The following is a 21,311-nucleotide window of genomic DNA, read 5'->3' on the forward strand; positions in this document are numbered from 1 at the left end:
ACGTCAATCCTTGGTGGCCACTACTGACCTCTGAACTTTCAAAGATGACAGTGAGTCAGCAGTGACTCAATCCCTCAATAAGTGAAACATCCCTACTGACCTGCTTTTTGCCTTCTCAGTCACTTAAACCGGGATTGGCAACCTACAGCCTGCAGCCCACCAAAGAAAAAAGACTGACACATGAAATTAAAATTTAAAGTCCACAAATAAAGTTTGGAATACAGCCATGCTTATCCCTTTACATATGACCTATGGTTGCTTTCATCCTGCCTGTCGAAGTTGAGTGGCTGGGACAAGAACCAGAGACCTCAGTCCTTTAAGAAACAGTTTGCCTGTCTGTGACAACATTCTGATAACTCCCTAATGAATTAGGTTCACACTCCTTACCTCCAAAGTGAAGGATGGGGTAGCTCACCTACACTGAACGGCCCTTGGCAGGGGCCCCTGGCTCCTACCTACTCTCTCCCTTTGTGGCCCCCGGGCAGCAGCTGTCCTCTGGCCTTCTCCCCATTTTCTGAAGACGACAGTATGAGAATGAAAAAAAAAAAAAATCCTTAAAAGCGTTGAGAACATCTAGATCCCTGGAACCCACTCCCAAAACCTCAATTCTCAGTTTCCTGGAAGTTTTATACAGCTTGAGATTCCCAAATTAGGATGATCCTGGCTCCCTCGGCTCCTCCTGGCCCGACCCAGAAAAAGAAGGAACCTCAAGAAATTTTGTCTTTCTCACAGCTCAGGTGCCCGGCTGTCATTTCCCCCCGCGGCAACCTCTCCCAACCTCCCTTGGACTCTGCCGGAGCGCAGAGCGGGGTAAGGTCTCCACATAGGGTTTCCCAGTCAGGAATTTCAGCTTCATCTAGGCAGCCGTCTTTACTCACAGCTGACACGCCACCCCGGTTGGCATCCGGATACGTCCAGCTCCCTGGAGGCCGGGCGAGGGCATGTAGCCATCCGCCATGCCAGGGCGTGGACCCCGGGCCCAAGCTAGAGGCGGTGTCCATAGGACCATAGGGACTCATCCAGCCCGCGCGGAGACAAAAAAATTGAAGCGCCGGCGCAGTTTTCTAGCCCCACGCGCAGCCAGGGGAACCTAGCGCCCCCAGTCCGGTAGCCTGTGGGCGGGGCTGGGGCGGGCTCTGAGTGTCATTGGCTGAGGGGCGCGCCCTGTCTGCCGCTGAGCACTCCCATTGGCCGGCGAGATCTGAGGTGGGGCCTGGGCTGCCTTCAGCGGAGTCTACCCCAGCCGAGAGAGCGGAGGTGCAGGTGGACTGCACCTCACTCCCAGGCGGCACCATGAGCAGCAGCTTGGATGCTGCGCGGAGCTTCTTGGAGCAGCTGGAAGCACTAGGCGGCAGGGATGGGGTGGTCTTCGCCGGCGAGTTCAGCGTGAGTGGGCGAGTGTGGACTGCCGAGCTCCTGCTCCTCGCCCTGGACAGTTCGGACCTCCGTCTGTTCTGTGCACCCTGCTGCACTTTGCTTCTCTCTCGGCGTCCAGGGTCGTCTTCTCACTTCGAGATCTCTCTGTTTTTCTCTCCCCAGCACCTCTCTCTGTCGCACTCTCTCTCTCCCTGCCCGTCTTCACCCTCTGCCTGCAGAGCCCCAGAGGGCGAAGTCCACTGCCGGCCCGGGCGGGGCCGCACACGCCCTCGGGTCCCTGCGCGCTAGCTGCGCTCCCGGTATCGTTGGGTTGCTGAGCGAAGGCGAGCGCTCACGCGATGCTCGGCCGCTCCAGGCGACCGGGTGGTCACTGTCCCCACTGTGGTCCTGGGGAGGAAGGGGCTGGGAAAAGAGGAACCAAGAGGCCCCACTGCAGTGAGGATATGGAGGCCAGTTCTTACAGGCGATGTGGCCTGAGGCTCTTTATCCGGTCTCTGTGGCCTCTGTTTCTCCTAGGGTGAAATGTGACGAAACTGACCTGAGGATTAAAATAGCCAGTGTGGGTAAACCGCGCTTAGCACATCTTGAGCGCTTACTTTATAGGCGGCTTTGCCACTAGTTATAAATAATCCTAAACTTTACAGTGGGGTAGTGCAAGCTATACGTAAGGAGTGCTAATGCAGCAGCGTCGTAGGCATCGCACTGTACAAGTACTGAGATATTTTAAATATAATAACATAGAAACGTGTTAGAATCATATATGGTTACATCTTAAATTTAGAAATGTCTGATAAATATATGTAAGTAATAAATGACTATATATTCATTAAGAACAATAGAAATAGAGAACAGACTTATGAAGTAATTGTATTAATATAAAATATATAGTGTATATGTATAAATATGTCATAAACTATAACTTATACATTAATTTCATAGAACAGAATAAACATGAAAACTCATTTATAAAATTAGCAGTTATTCAAGTTTCTAAGAAACAATAATAAAAGTATACATCTTTATACAAATATAAAATAAATATTATGTATAAGAACTGTGTAATAAATGCAGAATATATAATTTATGCAATATGAAAATGTGCATAATAAATCTAAACATATGATACCCAGGTAGTACATGACATCATATCCATCCAGGTCTGGGTCCAGTTTGGGACAGTGAGCAGTGCTGACGATCCCTATGCAGAAGCTGGGTGGTGAGCAGTGCCAGTTGCTGGAGGCCAGCCTCCTGCAATCTCCTGCGCTCACAAGAATCTTCCAAGGCCTCTCTGGGCCTTGGTTTCCTTATCTACATAGTAGAAATATCCATAGTGGTATCTACTGCAGAAATGTGTCCATGAAGACTTAAATAACCTACCTGATGGGTGTAAGAACACTTAGAATGGTGGCTTACAGTCACGGTGGCTTGGTAGGTGTTATTTATTATTGTCATGATTATGAATGCCTGGTGATGATGGCAATACTATTCACTGATCATAACAATCTAACAGTATTAAAGCACCTAATAGTATCTACATAAGTAATGTTATACATTTAATTCATATACATTGTATATTATCCTCTTGTGTATCATGTTTGTTATGTTAAGTACATAATATATTACAATTATTGTTCATGATAAGATGTAAATACACACTGAGGGTATGGGGACAGATGCTCAGAGGTCTGAGTTCAACACTCACCCACTTCCTGGGTGGCACTTTCAGAAAGTCACTGACACATGTGGTGCCTCAGCTTTCTTACTGCACAACGGGGAGTCAATAATACCAACTTCGGAGGCACCTTGCAGATAGTTCAATGCCCTTACACAGGGCTTAGCATAGAGAGGGCACTCTGAATGGCTACTGTTATTGAATCAATATTGGAGAAGGGAATGGCAACCCACTCCAGGACTCTTGCCTGGAAAATCCCATGGACGGAGGGGCCTGGTAGGCTGCAGTCCATGGGGTCGCTAAGAGTCGGACACGACTGAGGGCTTTCACTTTCGCTTTTCACTTTCATGCGTTGGAGAAGAAATGGCAACCCACTCCAGTGTTCTTGCCTGGAGAATCCCAGGGGCGGGGGAACCTGGTGGGCTGCCGTCTATGGGGTCGCACAGAGTCAGACACGACTCAAGCGACTTAGCAGCAGCAACACTATCTGGACGCAGCACTCACCTTTCATAGGGCACGTGCCGCATATCCCTTTGAGAGCCTCCGTGTCCCAGGCCTCTGATCTGGCTCCTCTCTTACTCTCTCTTCCCACCCCCGGGTCTTCTTGCGGTCCTCCCACCAGGACATCCGGGCCCACTCAGCCGCCTGGAAGACGGAAAGCGTGTGCTCAACGGAGGCCGGCAGTCGCCCCGAGAACCTGAGGAAGAACCGTTACAAGGATGTGCTGCCTTGTAAGTCGGGGGTGGGGGTGGGGCCTCCGGAGGAGTCGGTGCCCCCACGCTGTGGGATCCAGGTGCTAACCAGGGTCCCTGTGTCCTACTGGCTTCCCAGAACTCTCCCTCCAGGAGCCTTGCTCTGGCTGCATTTATCCCCAGCATCCCACCAGTGCACCCTGATGGGATCCCCCCAGGTGTGCCGTCCCCTGCTGGCTTTCATCTGGGAGGCCATCAGGGCTGTCATCCACAAAGTCCATGTTTCTCACTTCTGCTGGCAGACGATCAGACACGAGTGATCCTTTCCCTGCTCCAGGAAGAGGGACATGGCGACTACATCAATGGCAACTTCATCAGGGTCAGGCTGGGAGTCAGGAAAGGGGCAGAGGTGGTGGAGGTGACAGCAGAACCTCGATAGTGAACTTAGACTTTACCAGGGTGCAGACGGAAGCCAGGCCTACATCGCCACGCAAGGACCCCTGCCTCACACCTTGCTAGACTTCTGGCGCCTCATCTGGGAATTTGGGGTCAAGGTCAGCTTTGGGGGAGGGGGAGGTGTGGCCAGTATTCTGGGTCCTCCCTTGGCCCTGATAACTGCACCCCCTAAACTGATTCTCCTCCCTTACCCCTATGTCTAGGTCATCCTGATGGCCTGTCAGGAGATGGAGAACGGACGGGTAGGTGTGCTCAGCCTCTGGAGTGCATGTCCTTATGCAGGAGACAGGAGAAATCTCACTAGCTCTCCCCTGATCCCATGACTCAAGGGACGGGTTCTTGGAGTGACCCCACTGTAGCTCTGCCAAGCCCACTATTACTGGCTTTAATTTTTTAAATGATCATTTTCCCTTTATTCGTGTGGTTCATCCTTCCAGTGTTGGCAACCCTCTCCTGCTGGACTTCCTGCCCCATAGACCATAAGACCCTAGAACTGTGGCTTCCCCAGTACAAGTCTGATGTCTTTCCCCATGTTTCTCCCACTTATTCACTGTGCTCCGACCACTGGGGCCTTTGTTCTGCCTCGAGTCCTATGCTCCGTCTGTTCCCTCTGCCTGGGACATTTTTCCCCTTGGGCTGCTGCATCACCACCCTCAGGTCTTGGCTCAAATGCTCCTTCCTCGATGAGATCTTCCTGGACCTCACCCCCTCTGAAACTCCCACTCTCCTTCCCTGGTCCTACTTTCCTTTTCCTTCACAGTTCTTAGCAACTTCTGAATGAAATATAAGATAATCTACAAATGCATTGTGTATATTGTTTATTCTGTCTCCCTGAGTAGAAGCAAAGTTCCAGGAGAGCAGGGATCTTTGCTTTGCCCATAAGTATAAATTAGTTACTCAATAAATGTGTATTATCACTGAAGGCACATGGTTTCTGCATCCTGGCCGGCTGGGATAGCTGGCTGATCATGGAGTCTATGCAATCTATAGTGATGTACATTTTTCATCTCTAATTTTGGTAGTTGTGATATCTTCTCTCCTGGCTATTGGGTCTGGCTAGAATAAAGAATCAAACTTTTAACTGTTGTACTAAATCTGTCCTGCTGCCTGTTTTTGTAAATAAAAATGTATTAGAACATAGTCATGCTCATTGGTTTACATAGGGTATACATGCCACAATTGTCAAGTTCAGTAGTTGCAAGTTAAGTAGACTGTATGGCTCCCAAAGTCTAAAAGATTTATTATCTGGCCATTTATAGAAAGTTAGCCAATCTCTGGGCTAGAGGATTATTAGTTTTATTTTTTTCAAAGAAGCGGCTTTGAATTTTATTCATTTTCTCTAATTTTAAATTTTTATTTCATTAATTTCTTTTATCTTTATCATTTCCTTTCTTCTGGTTTAGGTTTAACTTGCTTTTTTCTAGTTCTTTAAGCTTAGATAAAAGATTTTTATCATGTATAAGTAACGCCATTCATTTTTCTCCATACACTGCTCTAGCTACATTCCATAAACGATGTTGTCTTTTTTTTCCAGTTAATTCAACATGTGTTCTAGTTGCCCTTGTGATTTCTTCTTTGACATGGTATTTGACTATAGCTGTGGTTAATTTCCAAATATTGGGGACTTTTCCATATATCTTCCTGTTATTAAATTTCAGTTCCATTGTGGTCAAAGAACAATTTTATATTATTCCAGATGTATTGAAACTTGTTTTGTGGCCATGAATACGATTTATCTTGGTAAATGTTTTATGTGCACTTGAAAAGAATTTGTATTCTGCTTGGTTGAGTATTCTATAAATATCAGGTCAAATTGATTGTGTCTTTTTGAAAGACACTTTAATATTTTATATCTTTATTGTATCTTCATTGGAAAAGACTCTGATGCTGGGAGGGATTGGGGGCAGTAGGAGAAGGGGACGACTAAGGATGAGATGGCTGGATGGCATCATGGACTCTATGGACGTGAGTCTGAGTGAACTCCGGGACATGGTGATGGACAGGGAGGCCTGGCGTGCTGCGATTCATAGGGTCACAAAGAGTCGGACACAACTGAGTGACTGAGCTGAACTGAACTGAACTGATAGATCTTTACTGATTTCTTTTCTCTAAATGCTCTGTCAGTTCCCAACAGGAGTGTTGAAACCTTCAACTGTTTTATAACTGTCAATTAGTACAAGCTTGTGAATAGTATTACTCAAATTGTATTATTCACATTTTTTTGTCTCAGTTCAGTTCAGTCGCTCAGTCGTGTCCGACTCTTTGTGACCCCATGAATCACAGCACACCAGGCTTTCCTGTCCATCACCAACTCCCAGAGTTTATCCAAACTCATGTCCATTGAGTCAGTGATGCCATCTAACCATCTCATCCTCTGTCGTGCCCTTCTCCTCCTGCCTTCAATCTTTCTCAGCATCAGGGTCTTTTCAAATGTGTCAGCTCTTCGTATCAGGTGGCCAAAGTATTGGAGTTTTAGCTCCAACATCAGTCCTTCCAATGGACATTCAGGACTGATTTCCTTTAGGATAGAGTGGTTGGATCTCCTTGCAGTTCAAGGGACTCTCAAGAGTCTTCTCCAACACCACAGTTCAAAAGCATCAATTCTTCGGTGCTCAGCCTTCTTCACAGTCCAACTCTCACATCCATACCTGACTACTGGAAAAACCATATCCTTGACTAGACGGACCTTTGTTGACAAAGTAATATCTCTGTTTTTTAATATGCTGTCTAAGTTGGTCATAACTTTTCTTCCAAGAAGTAAGCATCTTTTAATTTCATGGCTGCAATCACCATCTGCAATGATTTTGGAGCCCCCCAAAATAAAGTCAGCCACTGTTTCCACTGTTTCCCCATCTATTTGCCATGAAGTGATGGGACTGGATGCCATGATGTTTGTTTTCTGAATGTTGAGCTTTAAGCCAACTTTTTCTCTCTCCTCTTTCACTTTCATCAAGAGGCTCTTTAGTTCTTTTTCACTTTCTGCCATAAGGGTGGTGTCATCTGCATATCTGAGGTTATTGATTTTTCTCCCGGCAATCTTGATTCCAGCTTGTGTTTCTTCCAGTCCAGTGTTTCTCATGACGTACTCTGCATAGAAATTAAATAAGCAGGGTGACAATATACAGCCTGGACGTACTCCTTTTCCTATTTGGAACCAGTCTGTTGTTCCATGTCCAGTTCTAACTGTTGCTTCCTGACCTGCATACAGATTTCTCAAAAGGCAGGTCAGGTGGTCTGGTATTCTCATCTGTTTCAGAATTTTCCACAGTTTATTGTGATCCACACAGTCAAAGGCTTTGGCATAGTCCATAAAGCAGAAATAGATGTTTTTCTGGAACTCTCTTGCTTTTTCCATGATCCAGCGGATGTTGGCAATTTGATATCTGGTTCCTCTGCCTTTTCTAAAACCAGCTTGAACATCAGGGATTTCACGGTTCATGTACTGCTGAAGCCTGGCTTGGAGAGTTTTGAGCATTACTTGACTAGCATGTGAGATGCGTGCAATTGTGCGGTAGTTTGAGCATTCTTTGACATTGCCTTTCTTTGGAATTGGAATGAAAACTGACCTTTTCCAGTCCTCTGGCCACTGCTGAGTTTTCCAAATTTGCTGGCATATTGAGTGCAGCACTTTCACAGCATCATCTTTCAGGATTTGAAATAGCTCCACTGGAATTCCATCACCTCCACTAGCTTTGTTCATAGTGATGCTTTCTAAGGCCCACTTAACTTCACATTCCAAGATGTCTGGCTCTAGGTGAGTGATCACATCATCATGATTATCTGGGTCGTGAAGATCTTTTTTGTACAGTTCTTCTGTGTATTCTTGCCACCTCTTCTTAATATCTTCTGCTTCTGTTAGTTCCGTACCATTTCTGTCCTTTATCGAGCCCACCTTTGCATGAAATATTCCCTTGGTATCTCTAATTTTCTTGAAGAGATCTCTAGTCTTTCCCATTCTGTTGTTTTCCTCTATTTCTTTGCACTGATCGCTGAAGAAAGCTTTCTTGCTATCTCTTCTTGCTATTCTTTGGAACTCTGCATTCAGATGCTTATATCTTTCCTTTTCTCCTTTGCTTTTTGCCTCTCTTCTTTCCACAGCTATTTGTAAGGCCTCCCCAGACAGCCATTTTGCTTTTTTGCATTTCTTTTCCATGGGGATGGTCTTGATCCCTGTCTCCTGTACAATGTCATGAACCTCATTCCATAGTTCATCAGGCACTCTATCTATCAGATCTAGGCCCTTAAATCTATTTCTCACTTCCACTGTATAATCATAAGGGATTTGATTTAGGTCATACCTGAATGGTCTAGCGGTTTTCCCTACTTTCTTCAATTTCAGTCTGAATTTGGTAATAACGAGTTCATGATCTGAGCCACAGTCAGCTCCTGGTCTTGTTTTTGTTGACTCTATAGAGCTTCTCCATCTTTGGCTGCATATGATATAATCAATCTAATATAATCAATATAATCAATCTAGTGTTGACCATCTGGTGATGTCCATGTGTAGAGTCTTCTCTTGTGTTGTTGGAAGAGGGTGTTTGCTATGACCAGTGCATTTTCTTGGCAAAACTCTATTAGTCTTTGCCCTGCTTCATTCCACATTCCAAGGCCAAATTTGCCTGTTACTCCAGGTGTTTCTTGACTTCCTACTTTTGCATTCCAGTCCCGTGTAATGAAAATAATAGTCATTACTACCTTATTAGTTTTACCTCTGTATTATGTGCTTATGTGTTTAGTGAAATATGTACTTATCACAGTGTATGGTCAAATACTATTATGATACCATTTCAGGTAAAATGTGAGAACTTTACAACAGCATATTTCAATTTTCTCTTTCTATGCTTCAGGCTATTGTTGCCACAGGTTTAGTTCTAAACTTAAAATATACTACACAACATACTGCTATTATTTTCATGTAGATTAAAAAAAACTTTATTGAGATATAATTCCTCCATCTAAAGTGTGCAGTTCAGTTGTTTTTAGTATATTCCTGAATCACACAACCATCACCACAATAAATTTTAGAATATTTTCATCACCCCATAAAGAAACCCTATATCCATTAGCAGTCATACTCCATTTCCGACCAAACTACATCCTAAGCAACTACTAATCTATCTACTCTGTTAGATTTGCCCACTCTGGACTTTTCATATAGCTGCAATCATATGACACATTGCCTTTGGTGAGTGGCTTCAGACACTTCAGGTAGTGTTTTTCAGATTCATGCATAGTGTAGCATGTATTGGCTGAGCCACCAGGGAAGCCCATGTCAATACTTCAGTCTTTCTTGTTGCTGGATAACATTCCGTTTTATATTTCCATGGCTTGGTCAGCAAAGGATCCGCCTGCAAAGTGGGAGACCTGACTTTGATCTCTGGGTTGGGAAGATCCCCTAGAGGAGGGCATGGCAACCCACTCCAGTATTCTTGCCTGGAGAGTCTGCAAGGACAGAAGAGCCCGCTGGGCTGCAGTCCACGGGGCTGCAAAGAGTTGGACATAACTGCGTGACTAAGCACACACAGCACAATCATTTTATAAACTTTGAGCTATTTCCACTTTTTGGTGATTATGAATATTGCTGCTATAAACATTCATGTGCAAGTTTCTGTATAGAAGTATGTTTTCATTTCTTTTCAGTATATACCTAGAAGTGGAATTGTTGGGTCATATGGTAAGCTTTATTTTTAACCTTTTGAGCACCTGCCAAACTGTTTTCCAGTTTACATTTCAACCAGCAATATATGAGTCTTCCAATTTCTCTACATTTTTAGCAAAATTTGTTATTTTTGTCTTTTTCATTATAGCCATCCTGTTGGATGTGAAGTAGTATTCATCGTGTCTTTCTTTTTTCAGTTGTGGTAAAATATACATAACATAAATGTTGCCATTTTAATGATTTCAAATGTACAATTTAGAAACATTAAGTACATTCACAATGTTTCAAACCATTATCAATATCCAATTCCAGAACTTGTTCATCATACAAAACAGAAACTCTATCCATTTAATAATTACTTCCCGTTTACTCTTCTTGTAGCTCTTGGTAGCCTTTATTTTACTTTCTGACTTTATTAATTTGCCTATTCTAGGTACCTCATCTCAGTGGAATCATATAATACCTGTCCTTTTGTGTCTTACTTATTTCATTTATCATGTTTGCAAGGTTCATCCATGTTGCAGAGCATATCAAAATTTCATTCTCTTTAAGGCTGAATAACATTTTGTTTTATTTTTGTATCACATTTTGTTTATCCATTCATTTGTTGATGGACATTTGGGTTGTTTCTACCTTTTGGTTATTGTGATAATGCTGCTATAAATATTAATATATAAGTATCTGTTTTGAGTCCTTGTTTTCAATTTTTGGGGGTAATAGAATTAATTACTGGATCATGTGGCAATGTTGTATTGATTTGTTTTGTTTTCCACAGTGGCTGCACCACTTATATTCTCACCAACAATGCACAAGGGTTCTATTTTTTTCAATACACTCACCAAGATATATGTTACTTTTTGTTTTTGTTTTTTAGCCATCCTAATGGGTGGGAAGTGGTGTCTCATGGTTTTGGTTTGCATTTGCCTAATGATGTGGATTTACCAAATATCTTTTCATGTGCTTATTTTTCCATTTGTATGTCTTCTTTGGACAAGTATTTGTTTAGTTCCTTTACCATTGTTTAATTGGATTATTTTTCTTTTTATTATTGGAGAATTCTTCTGAATACAAGTCCCTTATCAGTACATGATTTACAAATATTTGTCTCATTGTATGGGTGTCTTTTCATTTTCTTTACAGTGTCCTTTGAAGCACAAACCTTTTATAAGTTTGAAGACTTCCAGTCTATTGTTTTGATGTACTTTTGGTGCTGTTTCTAACACGTCATTGTCTAACCAGAGGTCAAAAAGATTTACTCCTATGTTTTCTTCTAAGTGTTTATGCTTAGGTCTCTGATTCATTTTCATTTTGACTTAATTTTTGTATATGGTGTAAGATAGGGGATCCAAATTCATATAGATATCCAGTTGTTCCAGTACTACTTGTTAAAAGACTGCTCTCTCCACTGGATAGTCTTGGTCTTTTGTTGAAAATCAATTGACGAGCCATACATGTAAAGGTTGATTTCTGGACTGTCAATTCTATTCCATTGATTGTAGTACTATACCAGTACTACAATATATGTAGGTCTGTAGTTAAGTGTTGAAATCAATAAGGGTGAGTCTTCCAAATTTGTTCTATTTTCAAGATTGTTTTGTCTATTCTTGGTCAGTTGCTGTACGGAAGAGTTAACATAGCAAGCGTAAGTGCTTATGCTTAGAAAGGCCTTCCTGCAATGTTGGCTCTTAACTGGAAATCCGATTTCCAATGAGAGTGGTCGACTTTGCTAAAGTATTTATATAAGCAATGTGTCTAAGTGACAGCAGGTTTATATGATACCTGCTTTCCTTCTGAAGTTTTGGCCCATGCTAGTCAGAGGTGCCTACATACCACAGAGTCCCCCAGTAAAAATCTTGGGCACTGAATTCCTAAGGAGCTTCCCTGTGGACATTTCACATGTGTGGTCACAACTCATAGCTGGAGGAGTTAAGCACATCCTAAGTGACTCTACTGGGTGAAGACCCTTGGAAGCTGGCACCTTGTTTTCTGCAGACTTCACCCTGTGTGCCTTTTCCCTTTGCCAATTTATTCTGTATCCTTTCATTGTGATAAATTGTAGCCATGAGTACAACTCTGTACAGAGTCCTGTGAGTCCTCCTATTGAATCATCAAACCTGAGGGCAGTCTTGGGTATCCAGAACACATTTATTAATGTTAACATATTAATTTTAAGATCAGCTTGCCAATATCATCAAAAAGCCTAGGATTTTGATAAGGATTGCACTGAATCTATCAATTCAGGGTAGATATTGCAAACGAGTTTTCTTTACATGAAAATACAATTGATTTTTCTGTATTGATTTTGTATTCTGAACCTTGCTGAACTCACTTTTTACCTCTAATATAGTGTATGTGTGTGTGTATTCTTCAGGGTTTTTTATATATGATTTCTATAGAGCTTTCCCAGTGGCTAGAATCTGCGTGCAATGTAGGAGATCCAGGTTCGATTCCTGGCTCAGAAAGATGCCCTGGAGAAGGGAATGGCTACCTGCTCCAGTATTCTTGTCTGGAAAAATCTGTGGACAGAGGAGTCTGGCGGGCCACGTTCCATGGGGTCACAGTCGGACACAACTGAGCGATTAACACTTTATCTAATATCACTTTTATATATAACATCATGCTGCCTGCAAGTTGAGATAGTTTTGTCTTTTCCAATCTGGGTAACTTCCCTTTGTTTCTTCTTCCTTCCCATCTTTTTTCTTTCCTGTCCTTTTCTTTCTTCTTCCCTCCCACCTCCTCTCCTTTCTTTGCTTCTTTGCTTCATTTCTTTTTTCCTAATTGCACTGGTTACAACTTCCAATATGAAATTGTTCAGAAGCAGAAAGTGCAAACATCTTTGTCTTGTTCCTGATCTTAAGCACAAACCATTCAGTCTTTCAACATTAAGTGTTAAGTTACCTGTAGGGTTTTTTTAGATACTTGTTGTTGGTTTTGCTTTTTAATTTGAAATGAGGAATTTCTTTTCTATGTCTAGTGCTTTTCATGTTTTTATTATGTATGAAGAGGTACTGGATTTTGTTCATTTTTCGGCATCTATTGAGATGATCATGTGTTTCTGTTTTATTTTCTGTTATTATGGTATATGACATTGATTGGCTTTCATATCTTGAACCAATCTTGTGTACTGTGTATAATCTTTTGTTAATAATTCTTCTGTCTATATTCTTGAGATGTTGAATAGTTTTCTTGTGATATCTGTCTTGTTTTGATACCAGAATAATACTGGTCTTATAAAATATTCCTTTTTCAAATTTTTGGAAAAATTTGTGAAGGATTGCTATTCCTTCTTTTTTTGGTAAAATTCACTAGATTATCTTTTAAAGATGTTAAAAATGAGAAATACCTTTTGTGCTTAGCTACCTACTTACTTTTTTTCTTTATTCTTCATCCCTTTGTGTAGGTCATAATCCCACCTGATATCATGTTTCTTTTGTATAGAAAGCTTACTTTTTTGTTAAAGAAGAAATCAGAATTTTATTGATTTATTTTGGCCTCACCATGCAGCATGTGGGATATTAGTTCCAGTCCAGGGATCAAACCCATACCCCCTTCAGTGGAAGTGCAGAGTCTTAACCACTGGACCATTAGGGAAGTTCCTGAAAAGCTTACTTTAATATTTCTCATAGTGCAGTTTTGCTTATGATAAAGTCTTTCAGCTTTTTTCTGAATTTTTAATTTTAGCATTTTTAGGGCATAATACCATTGACCTCTGGCTTGCAAGCTTCTGACAAAATTCTGCTGTCATTCTTATTTCTCAAATTTAATGTCTTTTTGTGTATAATGGTTTTAAGATTTTTTTTTCTTTATTGTGATTTTTCAGCAATTTGATCATGATCTAACTTGGTGTTAATAATCCTTGGATTATTCTCCTTATGGTTCATTGAACTTTCTGGGTCTGTGGATTCATAGTTTCATGAAATTTGGAAAAATTTCCAGCTATTATTTCTTCAAAAATAGTTTCCATTCTCCCCTCTCCTCTCCTTCTGAACTCCAAGTATACATACATTGGGCCACTTGATATATTTCCACAGATATATGATTCTGTTAGTTTTTTTCCTCCACTTTTTCTCTCTCTTTTTCACTTTTAATAGTTTCTATTGCTATGCCTTTGTGTTCACTGATCTGGTATCTAATCTGCTATTTAAAAAAATTATTTATTTATTTGGCTATGCCAGATCTTACCTGTGGTACTCAGGATCTTCAGCTGGGTCTAGTTCCCTGACCCAGGCCCCCTGTGTTGGGAGATAGAGTTTTAGTCACTGGACCACCAGGGACGCCCCTAATCTGTGATTAGACAGTGAGTTTTTTTCATATTCTTTTCCATTATGGTTTATCACAGGATACTGAATATAGTTCCCTGCGTATATAGTAGGACCTTGTTTATCCATTCTATATACAATAGTTTGCATTTGCTAATCCCACACTCCCGATTGTTCCCTCCACATCCCTGTTTCCCCCAGTAACTACAAGTCTGTTCTTTGTGTTTGTGAGTCCGTTTCTCTTTTGTAGATAAGTTCATTTGTGTCAGATTTTAGATTTCACATATAAGTGATATCATATGGTATTTGTCTTCTCTTTCTGACTTAGTATAATAATCTCTATCATACTGAAATTGGCATTATTTCTTTTTTTATGGATGAGTATATTGTGTTTGTGTATATATACATACATCTCCTTTACCCATTCATCTGTCAATTGACATTTAGGTTGTTTCCATGTCTTGGCTATTGTGAGTACTACTACTATGAACACAGTGTGCATGTATCTTTTCAGATAATAGTTTAGTCCAAATATATGCCCAGGAGTAGGATTTCTGGATCATATAGCCACTCTTCTTAGTTTTTAAAGAACCTCCATACTGTTTTCCATAGTGGCTGCACCAATTTACATTCCCACCAGCAATGTATGGGGGTTCTCTTTTCTCCACACCCGCATCAGCATTTGTTATTTGTAGACTTTTTACTGATGGCCATTCTGACTAGTGTGAGGTGGTACCTCATTGTGATTTTAATTTGCATTTCTCTAATAATTACCAATGTTGAACATCTTTTCATTTACCTTAGACAGTGAATTTTTTATTTCATATATTTTATTTTTCCTCTCTAGAAGTTCCATTTAGGTCTTTTTTATATCTTTTTTTTTTCTATCACATTCATGTTTTTCCTTCTCATCTTTGAACGTATTTATAAAAGCTGTCTTAAAGTCTTTGTCTGCCTTTTTCCTCATCTGTATTAGGTCTTTTTCTATTGACTGACTTATCTCCTGGGTGTAGGTCATATTTTTTGCTTCTTTGTATGTCTAGTAAATTTTTATTGGATGCTTAATATTTTAAATTTTACACTTGCTAAGTTGCTTGGGTCATGTCTGACTCTTTATGACCCTATGGACTGTAGCCTGCCAAGCTCCTCTGTCCATGGGGATTCTCCAGGCAATACTGGAGTGGGTTGCCATTTCGTCCTCCAGGGGATCTTCCCACATCTCTTATGTATCCTGCATTGCCAGGTGGGTTATTTACCATTAGTGCCACATGGGAAGCCCAAATTTTACACAAGTATTGATAAATTTTAGATCTTATTTTGCTTTAAAAAGGAATTTAAAAAAAAAAGTGTTGGAACTTTTTTTGGAAGGCAGTTATTTTTGGATATTTGATCTTTTTAAGGTTTATTTTTAAGCTTTTTAGGGGTATGTCTAAAGAAGCCTTTATTCTAGAACTGAGTTCATTCTACTTACTAATGTGTGGTGTCTTGTTCCTTACTGAATGCCCTTTTTAATCAATCAGGTCTCCACTCTGGCTGGAGGAAGTGTAAATTATTTGTTCCATTGTGAGCTCTAGGAAATGTTCATCTTATAGTTCCATAGCTATTATGCTTTCATGGAAAGTTATTCTTTCCTAGCTTCATGGGGTTTCATATCATATGTGCTCAGACTCAAGGGGACCTCATGCAGACTTCTGGTGTTCTTTGCTTTTGTTTGCATAGTACTGTTCTTTCAAGAACTCTGTCTTGGCCTCCCTGAGCCAAGATTTCTGGTTTCTCAATGAGCGGAATCATCAGACCCTTCATGGTCTGCAGCCTGGTTACTGCCTCTAGGCAGTAACCTTGGGAACTCATAGGGTTTCACTCCTGTGTTTCCCTTTGTTCAGTGATCACAGTCCTGCAAATGCATGTGGACCAGTGTCTGAAAATAGTGGCTCATACATTTCTTTCCAGGGTTTTAGGTGCTTACAGTAAAATATTCTGGACTGTCTTGCTCCTGCACAGTCAGAAGCTCACATCTCCACTGAGTCTGTGTTTAATCTGATGAGACGCTGCTGCTCTCTGTGCTTCCACCAGCAAGCTGGGCTGTTCCAAGGGGTTGTAAACATGTTAATATGAACTCTTGAGGCAGACTCCCCCTCTTCAGTCCCTGCCCTTTTCCCCTTGTTTTTTGCAGAAAAAGTGTGAGCGTTATTGGGCCCTACAACAGGAACCACTGCAGATTGGGCCTTTCTGCATCACTCTGGTGAGTTGGGGCAGAGGTGGAAACAGCACTTTACGGAAATCTTGGATTTTGTCTTTCACAGAAGATTCTGAGTGGAAAGCTTTTGGGCTGGGCTTGAAAGAATGAGCAATTTCCCCACAGTCCCCATCACACTGCAGGGAGCTCTCTGGTATTAGCATGCAAATAGTCAGAACTCATTATACACTGATTTTGCATTTTAACTACTATCACGGTTATCTCTGTAAATATAAATGTACCTGGTTAGGTTCTTAAAATTCTTATTTCCCTTACCATTTCAAAAGAACTCAGAAAAATCTCTCATAGGTTATAAAAACAATTGGTACTGATAAATACAAGCAAACTTTTGTTTTAAAACAAAAGACATTTCTTTCTTTCATTGTAAATGAGCTTGTTGGAACTAGCTCATAGTTTCTCTTTATCCCTTATGTAAAATGTTTCCTTCACAGAAGTCATGGGGGATATTTAGACTAAATGAATTTTTAGGAATAGGTGTTTTTTTTTGGGGGGGGGTGGTATTGGGGAGGACTGTGTTGTAGGACTTGCAGGATCTCAGTTCCATGACCAGGCACTGAACCAGGCCATAGCAGTAAAAGCCCAGAATCCTAACCGCTAGGCCACCAGGGAACGACTTTTTTAAAATTTTAAATCAGAAATGCAGTTTCCTGAAAACGTGTCTTTTGGTCACAAAGAGTCGGACACGACTGAGCGACTGAACTGAACTGAACTGAACTGGCACCTGTGATCATTTTTCTCTGCCCTCTTCCCACATGCCCCATATCCACAGACAAGGGAGATGTGGCTGAATCCAGACATCACACTCAGGATCCTGCAGGTCACCTTCCAGAAGGTACTGAAAGGGGAGGAGGAGACTTCCACATAGTGAGAGCTTCCTGTCTCTGCTTTCTTATCTGTAAAATGGGCATAACAATAGTACCCATCTCTTTAGTTATTATCTGTTTCATTTAAATAGAAGATGTGCAGAATAGGGCTGACATGAAGTAGTTGCTCAATATATGCTTTTCTTTCTTTTTTTATTCTTTGCCTCTCATTTTCCGTGTTTCAGGAATCCCGCTCAGTGTCCCAGCTGCAGTATATGTCCTGGCCAGACAGAGGGGTCCCCAGCAGTCCTGACCATGTGCTTGCCATGGTTGAGGAAGCTCGGCACCTCCAGGGATCTGGTTCCAACCCCCTTTGTGTCCACTGCAGGTTTAATAAATGGGCTTTATGGGGATCTGGTGAGACAGAGGGGATGGTAGTTGGGGAGGGAGGCAGGGAAGAATAGTGCAGGACTTGGAGCCAGTCTTGCAGTTTCTCGAATGCCTATTTTAAGAAAACTGAGGCCACACTCGTTAAAGTTGCAACTGAAATTGTCAGTATTTATTGAACACAGACTGTCTGCTGGGGAATAAATACACAGCTGATGCTAAACAAATATCAGCAATTAAAAAGTTTTTCCTTTCAAATTATAACCTGGGATACTGGGAACCAAAAAGTGCTGCAGGGGCCCCTCCATTAATTAAGTCCTTCACCTCCCACCCCAAATGTCCCCTTTAAAATGGGTTGCAGGAAGGCCCTGGTCGAGCTCATTCTGATTCTTGCTTGTCAGTGCTGGCTGCGGGCGAACAGGTGTCCTGTGCACTGTGGATTATGTGAGACAGTTGCTTCTGACCCAGGTATGAAGAGGGCATGCGCGTGAAGTGTGCATCCTGTGCCCACAGCTCCTTCTCATGTGCCCGTCTCTCTGCCCTAGATGATCCCACCTAACTTCAGCCTCTTCAGTGTGGTCCTCGAGATTCGGAAGCAGCGGCCTATGGCCATACAGACAGAGGTGTGAGCAGGGTCTCCCCATGCCAGGGACACATCCCTCTTACTCTTCCCTTCTCAATGACCTATCTTCCCCTCTACCCACTACCCCAGGAGCAGTACAGGTTCCTGTACCACACAGTGGCTCAGATGTTTCTCTCAGCGATACAGAATGCCAGCCCTCATTACCAGAACCTCAAGGAGGTACCAAGGCCCCCTTCCAACCCTCAGAGACCAGGACCCAGAGCAGAGGTCTATGGCCACCACTATGGCAGCATCTAGCCCTTGGACTCCTTCCAGTAGCAGGGACGGACTCTGATATCTACCTTTGTCATCCTCCTTGCTTCCTTATCAGAGTGTCTCCTCTTAAGCTGCCCCCACAGAGACCACAGGGATCTCCACTAGGAGCCTGGACAGTGTCCTCTGAAGCCTCATGCCCTTCCCCTCCTGTCTTTCCTCCAGAATTGTGTCCCACTCTACGATGACGCCCTCTCCCTCTGGACTTCCCAGACCCTGAATGCCATCGCTCGCCCATCCAGCGGAGTCCTTAGGTACCTAGCCCCATCCCTGGAGTCTTCCCTTTCCAGTTTCTTCTTCTTGGTGGCTAGCCCTTTCCTCACCCTTGAAACACTGGACCATCCTTGTCGTTCAGTTCACCAAATGTTCACCAGCCCTTTCTTTGAACTGAGCTCTGGGAACCTTTCCGAAGATGATTCTTTAATACCAGAGATGACACTGTCTCTGCCCCTACCCCTACATTCCGGTGTCAGTACTTTCTTCATTCCCCCAAGTCATTAATTCAGCAGATATTTCTTGATGCTGCCCAACTGTCAGGCCTCATGTCCGGTGCGGCAGACTTCAGCCCTTGGTCTGAGACCAGCTCTTCATTTTGACACCTTCCCTTCCTTCCCTTTGGAGAAGGCAATGGCACCCCGCTCCAGTACTCTTGCCTGGAAAATCCCATGGACAGAGGAGCCTGGTGGGCTGCAGTCCATGGGATCGCGAAGAGTCGGACACGACTGAGCGACTTCTCTTTCACTTTTCACTTTCATGCATTGGAGAAGGAAACGGCAACCCACTCCAGTGTTCTTGCCTGGAGAATCCCAGGGACGGCGGAGCATAGTGGGCTGCCGTCTACGGGGTTGCACACAGTCGGACATGACTGAAGTGACTTAGCAGCTTCCTTCCCTTTAGATGTCACTTCCTCATTCATTTATTCGATAAACAACTACACAGAAATGACCACTCCTCAATAACACCTCGTCCCATTCACCTGCCAGCTGGGCCCTTCCTTCCTCCATCCATCCAACCTGCTGGGCCCTAGGGACACAGAAACGAGACCCCCTTCTCCAGAGACCAACCGCCTCCATCTCAGTGCTCCTTCACTGCGAGCCGCCTCAGGCGGGAAGGAAGCCGGTGGTTTGCTCGCGCAGCGAGCTCCCTCCCTCCCCCGCCTAGGCGCTGCAGTTTCACTTCCTCCCCGCCCTCCCCACCCGCAGGAGCATCTCGGTGCCCGGGCCTCCGGCCCTCTCCATGGCCGACACTTACGCGGTGGTACAGAGGCGTGCGGCCCCCGTGGGCACCGGGGCAGGCGCGGGCGCGCGGGCGCGCAGCACGGAGGACACGCCGCTCTACAGCCAGGTGACGCCGCGCGCCTGGCGGCAGCAAGCGCAAGCTGAGGACGCGCGCGGCGCGCAGCCGGGCCGCGGTAAGTCTAGGAGGCCGGGGGCGGGGCTGGGTTGGATCGTCCCCCACCTGTTCCTGCAGATCCTCTCTGGCCAGGTTCTGGAGAGCCTGGAGGCCGCGATGACCTCCCCTCCCGCCAGCTCGAGTCTGGCCGGGGCACGCCCTGGAGGGCTGAGGTTCGGGCTTCCCCGGCCATGCCTCTAGGACTGCTGCCGGTCCTCAGGTCACGCCCGGAAGCGTCTCCGGTCACGCTGTGGTCTCTGGCCCCGCCGCAGTCTCTGACCCGGTCACCTGGTCTGGGCAGAGGGCTCCGTCTTGGTTACGCCCCTGGCCCCTGGGCCCGGACCTGCGGCCCCCAGCCAGCCTTCTTGCGCAGGGAGGATGCCGGAATTTGAAGGGCCGTCTGAGTTGACCTGTTCGGGTGGTTTTCTGCCCGCAGTTCCTGTTGACGAAAGCGTGGCTGGGCCTGGCGCCTATGAGGACGTGGCGGATGGAGCTCAGACTGGTGGGCTAGGTAAGTCAGATAAACTCGGTTGCTGGGGCCGTTTGCAATTGCGACGGGGATGGGGCGGGTATGGTGGCAGGGGACTCACATCCTCAGAGCCCTGTGGACGTGGCTGCAGCAAACAAGGAGGGCCTGGAGGCCTGCGAATAATTTTCCACCGGTTGCCTTCCTATCCACACCTCAGCTTCTCTTATGAGCCTTATGGTGCCCTTCCTCTTCCAGGCTTTAACCTGCGCATTGGGAGGCCTAAAGGACCCCGAGATCCGCCTGCTGAATGGACCCGGGTGTGAGCGCTGCACCCCTGCCTGTCTGTTGCTCCACATGGGTGCCTGGACTGCTGAGGGTCATGCTCTGCTTTATGAAGTGTTGGGAATGGGGGTGCTGGGCTGAATAAAAATGAACGTTTCTTAGCGTGGAAGATGTGGGGCTCTGCCTTAGTTATCATAGCATTCAAGGCACTGAAACCATGTTCAAGTCCCTGTGTCCTTATCTTTTGAAGTAAAATGCTGACTCAAGAGTTAATGATTTGGAAATGTGAAGATGCAGAAACAAAGAATAGTTGTTGAGCTAGGGAACTGGTAACAATTTAGACTATAATTCTGCCACATAGTAGAATCACTGGACTCCCAGTTTCCTGAAAGGGATAAAGACCTGACGCACACACACTCCTAAGCTGTGTTTATAGGAAGCACACCCCCGCAAGATAAAAACTTCTGACAACAAGAACATCGACCCTAGACTGGTGCAAGCAGAGGCTGAAGATGCTGAAACTTCACCTTGATGCCAACCAAGGATTGTCCATGAGCTTGGTCCATGATCACCCCCTGCTCCTTGAACACTATAAAACCCCTCACTACCCCCTCTAGGGTGGGTCACATGGTATTCATGGCATTAGCCCACTGTGGCCCCCTTTGCCTGGCAAAGCAATAAAAGCTATTCTTTTCTACTTCACCCAAAACT

General features: G+C 44.0%; 1 protein-coding gene and 1 long non-coding RNA gene across 5 annotated transcripts; one reads left to right on the forward strand and one right to left on the reverse strand.

The window, feature by feature from the left end:
* Positions 1 to 1,195: 1,195 nt before the first annotated feature.
* Positions 1,196 to 21,309, forward strand: PTPN18 (protein tyrosine phosphatase non-receptor type 18). Of its 4 annotated transcripts, none has more exons than XM_069576856.1 (15): positions 1,196 to 1,386; positions 3,672 to 3,780; positions 4,044 to 4,120; positions 4,200 to 4,295; positions 4,401 to 4,439; positions 16,289 to 16,357; positions 17,142 to 17,204; positions 17,421 to 17,563; positions 17,964 to 18,030; positions 18,108 to 18,185; positions 18,275 to 18,364; positions 18,623 to 18,711; positions 19,660 to 19,868; positions 20,286 to 20,360; positions 20,574 to 21,309. In XM_069576856.1, the coding sequence occupies exons 1-15, from the start codon at positions 1,294 to 1,296 to the stop codon at positions 20,639 to 20,641; spliced, it is 1,365 nt and encodes a 454-aa protein (XP_069432957.1). In that variant the 5' UTR covers positions 1,196 to 1,293; the 3' UTR covers positions 20,642 to 21,309. The 4 variants fall into 4 exon arrangements, with proteins under 4 accessions (XP_069432957.1, XP_069432956.1, XP_069432958.1 ...); XM_069576855.1 differs by having other exon boundaries at positions 1,210 to 1,386; positions 20,223 to 20,360; XM_069576857.1 differs by lacking the exon at positions 18,275 to 18,364 and having other exon boundaries at positions 1,210 to 1,386; positions 20,223 to 20,360.
* LOC138433734 (uncharacterized) lies at positions 17,707 to 19,559 on the reverse strand. Its single transcript, XR_011254449.1, has 2 exons — positions 19,434 to 19,559; positions 17,707 to 18,165 (listed from the first exon to the last, which is right to left on the reverse strand). It is a non-coding gene; the product is annotated as an uncharacterized lncRNA (long non-coding RNA).
* Positions 21,310 to 21,311: the final 2 nt, after the last annotated feature.

This window comes from Ovis canadensis, chromosome 2 (assembly GCF_042477335.2).
Source record: "Ovis canadensis isolate MfBH-ARS-UI-01 breed Bighorn chromosome 2, ARS-UI_OviCan_v2, whole genome shotgun sequence".
In the NCBI taxonomy this organism is placed as follows: domain Eukaryota; kingdom Metazoa; phylum Chordata; class Mammalia; order Artiodactyla; family Bovidae; genus Ovis; species Ovis canadensis.

What these genes read in the sequence shown, in the direction of transcription:
- PTPN18 (XM_069576855.1), top strand. Translation starts at nt 1,294, where the DNA reads ATGAGCAGCAGCTTGGATGCTGCGCGGAGCTTCTTGGAGCAGCTGGAA. An exon ending in AGGAGATGGAGAACGGACGG is followed by an intron (nt 4,440 to 16,288) that starts GTAGGTGTGCTC and finishes TGTTTTTTGCAG; the next exon opens with AAAAAGTGTGAGCGTTATTG. An exon ending in GGCCTTTCTGCATCACTCTG is followed by an intron (nt 16,358 to 17,141) that starts GTGAGTTGGGGC and finishes CCATATCCACAG; the next exon opens with ACAAGGGAGATGTGGCTGAA.